The 8,287-nt window shown below is 37.0% G+C and overlaps 1 protein-coding gene across 4 annotated transcripts in view; it reads left to right on the forward strand.

Annotated features, from left to right (window-relative positions):
* The window catches only part of LOC110106676 (protein ENHANCED DISEASE RESISTANCE 2-like), a 105,637-nt gene that overhangs the window by 39,462 nt on the left and 57,888 nt on the right, over positions 1-8,287 (forward strand). For all 4 annotated transcript variants that reach the window (XM_028697786.1, XM_028697788.1, XM_020836635.2 and 1 more), the window contains 4 exons: positions 1,031-1,075; positions 1,861-2,001; positions 2,094-2,189; positions 2,312-2,413. In XM_028697786.1, the coding sequence (XP_028553619.1) occupies positions 1,031-1,075; positions 1,861-2,001; positions 2,094-2,189; positions 2,312-2,413 (384 nt within the window). The remainder of the gene's footprint in view (positions 1-1,030; positions 1,076-1,860; positions 2,002-2,093; positions 2,190-2,311; positions 2,414-8,287) is intronic.

Raw genomic sequence — 8,287 nt, forward strand, 5'->3', positions numbered from 1 at the left:
GGAAAAATATAATCTTGAAAGTGTTTTCCATCATCAGCACTAGTTGTATTTTAGTGTTGGTCTTAGTTTCAGGTTATTTGAATATTTTTTGGCAACTACTAAACAATTTGCCATTGGCGTGTCATCTATGCCTTCCATATTGTGGCAAGGTTCATTAACTGTACTTTTGGTAAATAATTTTAACAATTTCAGAGTGCAGACTTTGCAATATTCATCCTATAAGGAAGTTGAGTTTTGAGATGGCTACCTGAAATCTGCCACAACCTACCCTTATTTGGGCTTGTCTGTTAGAGGCAGTGTTGATCTCTATGGACTGATTGCAAAACAGTTAATTTTTTATCAGGCAAGGTTACGAGGCCCAAGTCCAACAGATTTTAACTGTAAATCATAAACCTTAGGCCCAACTTTAGCCATAAACTACATACACGTACAGCTGAACTTGAAATTTTAATTCCCCAATTACTAGAGATTTAGGTCAGCAGTGCTAAAGTTGTTTTGCCTTGAACTATCAACTCTTTAGCATTTCATGGAATGCCCAATGATAAAAAATTTAGCCCTCCAATGGTGTTATTTGATTCAAACTGCAGCGGACCTTAACTGCAGTGTGCTCCAGATGATGGAGACCAAGTAATGGAATGCTTATTGGATTTCCTGTTGTTATATGATTGCTTGCAGCATACAATTCTACTTTAAAGAAAACAAGTTCTCAAAGCTACGAAGTCAGGAAAGTATGCAAAAATTCATACTTGTGTAGAATCAAACCTTGAAGAATCTGCTGAGGCAGAAGGCTTTCTTATGGGATTTCTCTCAAATCTTTTTAATATAATTATGCAAGTTTGGTGTACGTATCCTTACCTCAAGTTTATAAGAGTATATGTTTATTCAGTGTTTAAATGTCTTTCTCCCTCTGTCTCTCTTTTTCATCGTTATAAATGGAGAAATGCTTCAGCTTGCAATGCAACTATTTTTGGAAAGGTGACATTTGCTTTTACACCTTGTGAAAATTTCTTTCCTTTTATTGCTGATACAGGCTGCCTCTGAGAAGGGACTGTTCACTTTGGTCGTAAATGTTCAAGTGAGTATTTTCTTTCTCTTCTCTTTATGCGTTCCTACATGGGAATCTAATGGTTTGGTTTGGTCACTTCACATTTTTTTGCCGTGTCTAACAATGTTACTCTTCTCTTCATCCATTCATTAAACATTACCAAATGCTTTTAACAATTTTAAATTTACCAAGTTTTGACCGGCCTAAAAATCAAACTATTGTTTTGAGCCTGAATCTTTTTTTATTAGGCTTGGTTGAGTTAATTAGGTTTATGAATACTTGAGCTTTCTAGCTTGGGTAGTCCGAAAGAAGATACCCTTGCCCAATTTAGACTCAGAAATGCAATCCGTTCAACATAAAATTTTGAACAACCTCTTTATTTCTCTATGTTTAAGGAAAAATAAGTGGATACTGTTTTTATTGTTTCTTTACTCGCAGAGTACCAAATTTGGTGCTTGAATTTCAACATTGAGATATTCTTGTTTTTTTTTTAACTATTTTTACTTTTAAAATTTCAAATCTACCAATCCTTCTACCTTTTTATGAATGCTTTCTCTGAAAATTTGGCGAAGCGTTTACTCTATAAAAAATATCTTCATAATTTGGTGAGAGCTCCATTTTGGAAATAGGGATTTTTCCTCGTATTTTAACCTTCAACAGAGATCTTCCTTTTTAGTTATTGCTATGTTTCATTCAAGCTGCAGCTTCCCAAAATTCTTGCTGCTATTCTAAAATTAAATTTTTTGCCCCCTCTAGTTGTAGTTGTTTACGTAGGTCCTTTGTTTATCATAATAGAATAACCTCTTATTTTGCAGGTTCCAGGTTCAACCCATTACAGTATGGTCTTTTATTTTGTGTCAAAACCACTGGTTTCTGGGTCATTGCTGCAACGTTTTGTTGATGGTGATGATGAATTCCGAAACAGTAGATTCAAGCTAATCCTCTCTGTTCCTAAGGTTATATTTTGTATTTTCTTCTATTAATTGCGCTGATTCTATGTTTCGTGCCAGGCCTTGTTGACATGTATCCAGCTTCTTTTTTTTTTCAGGGTTCTTGGAAAGTTCGTCTAATTGTAGGAAGCACCCGATGCTTACTAGGAAAAGCAGTTGATTGTACCTATATTCATGGACCAAAATACTTGGAAGTAAGAAAAAAAGAAATAGGTTATATATAACACAAAATGGTTTCTTGGATTTCTTTGATAACTGAAATGTCATCATAGCATAAGTTGGATAATGAGATTTCTAACAGGGTTGATTCTTGCAGATTGATATAGACATTGGTTCTTCTACTGTAGCTAATGGAGTTCTGGGACTAGTCTTTGGTGTGATTTCTACTTTGGTAGTCGACATGGCCTTCCTTATACAGGTACCTACATAGATCCTTTTATCTAAGTTAAAATGATGTTCTAGATCCCCTTAATGTAGTAAATGCTAGCTAAGTTCTTATGGAGCATAAGTTCATTTAATCTTTTTTCCCTATAAGTACAAATGATGTTCATTATCATTAGACATCCCAACTGTTTATGGTAGCCAATATTTCATGCATTAGCAGTAATTTTTGCTTGATAATCATCAGCCATACTTTTTCTTCAAATCAACTGTTTCTTAGTGATCTGTAGTTAACTCTCTAATGATCGAACCTAATGTGGTTTTAAAAGTAAATTATTGATTTCATGCGCCTACTGCTTTAAAAAAAAAAAACGAGTTCTTTTAGAATATGATGCAAAAAAAATAAATAACTAGACCATGAATAGTGATTCTATTTTGAGGTATCCTTTGAATACATTGATTTCAATGACATCGTATGCCACCATGTGTCTAGAGAAGAAAGTCTACAACATGAGATGTAAAGATACTTAACATCAACCCACAAAGCCATGTATTGAGAGTTAAGGCTAAGTAAATAGATTTTACAGTACAAGTCAAGAAATTTCAATGGTAAATTTTGCAATAACAAGAGATTTGAAATATGATTTTGTCATAACCCATGACGACTCCTGGAGATCATCACCGGTGAACATGAAAAAATATTTATACTAATATTACTAATGCACCTTACCTATTGTGTGCTCCGAAAATTCGACCCTGGCCTCCCCCGTTGCTTTTTTAGGGGAGTTTTAATGGATTAAGTTCCAAGGTAAATTTTGGGAAGGCAGATGGGTTTGTAGATAAGACACTTCCCGGAGTTTTCACCCTCATTTTGCGAGGACTTTATGATATGAGTTCTGGTTTCCTATAGGCGCAAGCCCCTATAGTTAATTATCTCTCCCGATCACAAGAGAGAACTTTCGATTAAGGCTAGTCATTAATCAGATACGTAGAAATACGTGTTATCTGGCATATAGTAGCATCATGGGTATTTAGAATGTTGGAAGTTGGATATTTAAATTGGAATTTTCACCATCTTGCATTTAAAGTGGATTATGGGGGAATGGATAATGGACCCGATCAAGATCACATGGTTCCGTCGTCCTGGGTTGCTTCGTCGAAGGGTACCTTGTAGACCTGGGGTGGGTATTTGCTTAAAGGGACAAATTTGAATCCACCTTAGCTAATAGAGGATTTTATGCCCTATCAATTATATCTTATTGATTAATATCTCAAGGATTTGATGTCACTAAGGGACGTATTGACTCTGGTCATAACTGTAATTTAGTGGTGTCATATGACGGTAAAATCACTCGGTTCAGAGGATCCCGGGTCATAATCATTTATCCTGCGGTGCCATTTGGCGGCAAAACTGTCAGTTAGAGGACACGTACTACATCCTTACTGGCAGGAGATTATTTGAGAATGTATCCTAGTGATATTTTTGACTTGGCATTAGCTCGATGTGAGTTGAAATAAATTTTAATTTGTCCACCCCAACAAACTGTTGTAGAGGGTGGATGGATTTTGCTTTAAACGATTAGATAGATTATTTCAATTTTAAATATTCTAGGCTTTGAAATTTTCTAGGAGTTTGGATGACATTTGAAATATTTGAGGACCCCTTCGGTTGAGATCTACGTTCAACACGACCATCATCGAGGTGATTGGGATCATTTTCATTTGTTGATTGAACCTTGTCGACTTTGTCGAGCTGTTGATAGAGGATCGTGTTTCGTAGGCTTTATGCCTTTGTTGATGAATTTCTCTGTTCATAGGCCTTGGATGTCTTATATGAATGTATAAAACATATATTTTGGTCAACACCTTGACTGTATATTTGTTTGATAATTTGAGCTGTGTCGACTCCTATCTATCCATATAGAAGGATCGGGCTCGAATTGTGGTTCATTTATTGACCCGTGCAACATCCCTAGACGTCACGTGTGTACTCATAACAACTTGCCGGGGCCCATGCGGGTGTTTGGGGGTATTTTATAATTATTTATTGAACCTTGTCGACTCTTATTTACACGCTTATGAGGATAAGGTTCAAATTTATTGATCTGTTCAGCATCCTATACGTTACGTGTGTTCCTACGACACGCTCGCCAGAGCCCATGCGGGTTGTGTAATTACATTTACCCCTTTTTTGTACATGTGTATGTAAATTATGGTGCATGTACTGGGGCATTTTTGTAATATTTGACGGATCTTCTACGACAGCTCATAGAGGCTTGTATTTGTTATAGCCGTTTTGTATTTGCCCGTAGATGATATATTAAGTGCACGACAGGTCTTTCATAGCTGCCCTTAGGCACTTACATTCGCTATATCACTTTTCATTTTGTTTGTAGATGATATTTTGCACATATAACATGTTTCCTATAAGAGCCCGTAAACATTTGCATTTGCTATATATCATCCGCCCTCAAGTTGTAGAAGATCAATGTATTTATTAACTATTGAGCAGTGGTTGATCGTAGGAGTGTTGTAAAGCAACTGTTTCATCTGCTAAATGCCCTTCACACCTTGCTCACGAATATACTGTATCATTTATCGCATGATGCTTGTGTTTTGCATGTCTTTTTTGTTATCCTTGGAGGTGATTTGCAATATGCATATAGCGACATTACTTACTAATATTTGCATTCTGATAGGCTTGAAGATCTTCAAAATTCCTTGGGAACTTTATATTATTGATTGATTGTAAGTATGTTGTTATTCATTCAATTTGGTCTCTGTTTGCAAGAAGGTTACTGTATTCGTCGCATGTCCAATTCTTATATTTAAATGGGACAGAAGCATCTACTTGCATGACTGATTCATAGGTGAGTTATGTTCACTAGAACTCCCTCATTCATCTTTGTTAGTGACTCATTGAACTTGTGGAACATGAACTTCAATAGTCCATAAAAGATCGATGTGTTTATTTGTATATTTTTGTTGACTATCGGGTTGACTACAATCATTGCTAATTCCCACATTCACTCATCATCAATCTACTACGCTCATTGTATGCTTCCTTTCAATATTCATAAGTAGCTACTGCATTCATCATACATTGCATGCCAAATCCTTCTAGTAGCATTTAATTGCATGATAGATATAGATATCGCTTGTAATGACATCATAACATTCACTGTATGACTCGGGTTCAAATTTATTGACCCATGCAGCATCCCTAGAAGTCACGTGTGTTCATATGACACGCTCACCGACGCCCATGTGAGTTGTGTAATTACATTTAACCCTTTTTTGTACTTATGTGTATACAAATTACAGTGCATGTACAGGGGTATTTTTGTAATATTTGTCAGGTCTTCTACGACAGCTCGTAGAGGCTCGTATTTGTCGTAGCTATTCTGTATTTGCCCGTAGATGATATATTGAGTGCACGGTCATAATGGCCCGTAGGCACTTACATTCGCTATATCACTTCTCATTTTGTTTGTAGATGATATTTTGCACATATAACATGTTTCCTATAAGAGCCCATAAACATTTGCATTTGCTCTATATCATCCACCATCGACTTGCAGAAGATCAATGTATTTATTGACTATTGAACAATGGTTGATTGTAGGAGTGTTGTAAAGCAGTTGTTTCATTTGCTAAATGCCCTTCACATGATGCAATCAAAAATTTGGGAGAGGGCCCCAAATTTTTGATCACAAAAAGAAACCCCTTTCTATAACTTAAAAGTTACTCAAAACACTTCAAAAATAACATAAGATAAAGTGACAACACATGCACAAAACAAAACACAATTTTAATATTATAAAAGGACTTACAGATGCTTACAGACTTTGACAATATGAAGACGACTTGATAACATGACACAACTTGAACCATAAAACAAATCCTAATGATGCTTCATTCCATTAGAAGAAGGATACAGGTGAAGTGGATACTTGCGGAGAGACGAAAGAGGTTAGAAGCCAAGACGAAGGAGGAGAAGCTCGCAAGCTTTCCTAGAGGAGAAGGAGAATGGAACGAGCTCGCAAGCTTTTCCACGAAGAAAACTCGCAGGTTCTATCTTCCAAAAATCATCATCATCACAACTCTCTTAAAATAGCCACAACATCTTCTATATATAAGCACAAAAGAAGGAATACAAACAGCCACTAAAACTTAATTAAAAGCTAATTAAAATGGGAAGATAGAAGGCCAAAAGTTACTCCAAAATAGCAGCCCAAAAGCCACCAAACAGCAGCCCAAAAGCCACCAAACAGCAACCCAAAAGTCCTTCAAACAGCATCCCAAAAACCTTCAAACAGCAGCCCAACATTGCACAGGAAACACGACATTAATTCCACGGGAAAAGCTCCCCTAATTGCTACGGGAAAACAGCCCAGACAGGGAACCAAGATCCATAATCAATTTCGATAAAAGGGGGACCACGGGACAATAAATCAGGGGCAAACTAAAGGGTCAACACCAGAAGGAGCTGAGGAGGCTATGGGGAAGTCGAGAAGGCAGCATGGGGAAAGGAAAGAGCCAAACTTTTAACAATAATGAGCTGCCACTAAACTTGAATAAATGAACTAAACTTCAGCTCATAATGAGCTAACCAAGAGCTCAAAATAATGAGCTAACACTTAAAATAGCTCAACACCAAAGCAACCAATAAGCCCAAACCAAGAACCACTAGAAGTCCAAGGGTCATTAAATTTTGAGTTTGATTTGACCCCCCCTTTGCCTACATCAGACTCCCCTTCTTGAGAACTCATCTCCCGATGAGTTAGCTTTGTTTTGAAGGCGTTGCATCAAAAGACACCAAGGCTTGAGATTGCTCACTTTACACCAGGACTCAAATGACAACATGACTCAAAACAAAACTTACATGATAACTATCATGACATCAAGACTCACACAACAAGACTTGACTCACAAGGCTGACTTGACTCATAAGGCTAACTTGACTCACAAGACTGACTTGACTCATAAGGCTGACTTGACTCACAAGACTGACCTGACTCACAAGACTTACATAACAAACAAATTTTAAAACCTAGGACTTCCTAACTTGCTCTGATACCAAAAAATGATGTAATCAAAAATTTGGGAGAGGGGCCCAAATTTCCTCTCCCAAATTTTTGATCATAAAAGAAAAGGCTTTCTAGGATAATAGAAAGACATAAACTACTCAAAAACTTGACAAAATATAACTAACAAAACAAAAACACAACTTTAATATTATAAAAAGGACTTACAAGATGCTTACAACATAAGGCTCTTATAAACTTTGACATAAACACCTTATGAACTTGGAAACATTAAGACACCTAAACTTGCCTAAACTTGCTTTCCAAGAGAAGAAGGATACTGGTGGAGTGAATACTTACGGAGAGACGAAAGAGGATAGAAGCCAAGAAGAAGGGTGGAAAGAACTTGCAAGTCTCCCCAAGTGATGGAAGATCTTTAAACAACCCAAAACATCTACTATTTATAGACATGAGAGGGGAATACAAATAGCCATAATAACCCTTCACATTCTATATTAAATGAGGGAAATGAAAAGCCATCAGTCAACTCCAGGAAACGAAGCACCAAAGCCACGGAAAAGCCCCCCCAAAGTCATGGAAAAGCAGCCCAGGCGGAACCCGAAGAGGCAGCCGCAAGAACCAAGGAGGCCCATACGGAACTGAGGCACCAAGGCACGGGAAAGGCCACCCTGCACAGAAAACAAATAGCCAACAGTGGAAACCAAGGAGCCAAGGCACGAAAATCCAAGAGCCATCCACGAGAAACGAATAGACAAGGGGAAGGAGAAGAGACAAAAGTTAATGAGCTACTAATAAATTAATAAGTGAACTAAAAACATAGCTCATAATGAGCTAACTCTTAGTTCAATAAATGAACTAAAAAC

The sequence above is a fragment of the Dendrobium catenatum genome, unplaced genomic scaffold (genome assembly GCF_001605985.2).
Source record: "Dendrobium catenatum unplaced genomic scaffold, ASM160598v2 fragScaff_scaffold_998, whole genome shotgun sequence".
Lineage (NCBI taxonomy): Eukaryota > Viridiplantae > Streptophyta > Magnoliopsida > Asparagales > Orchidaceae > Dendrobium > Dendrobium catenatum.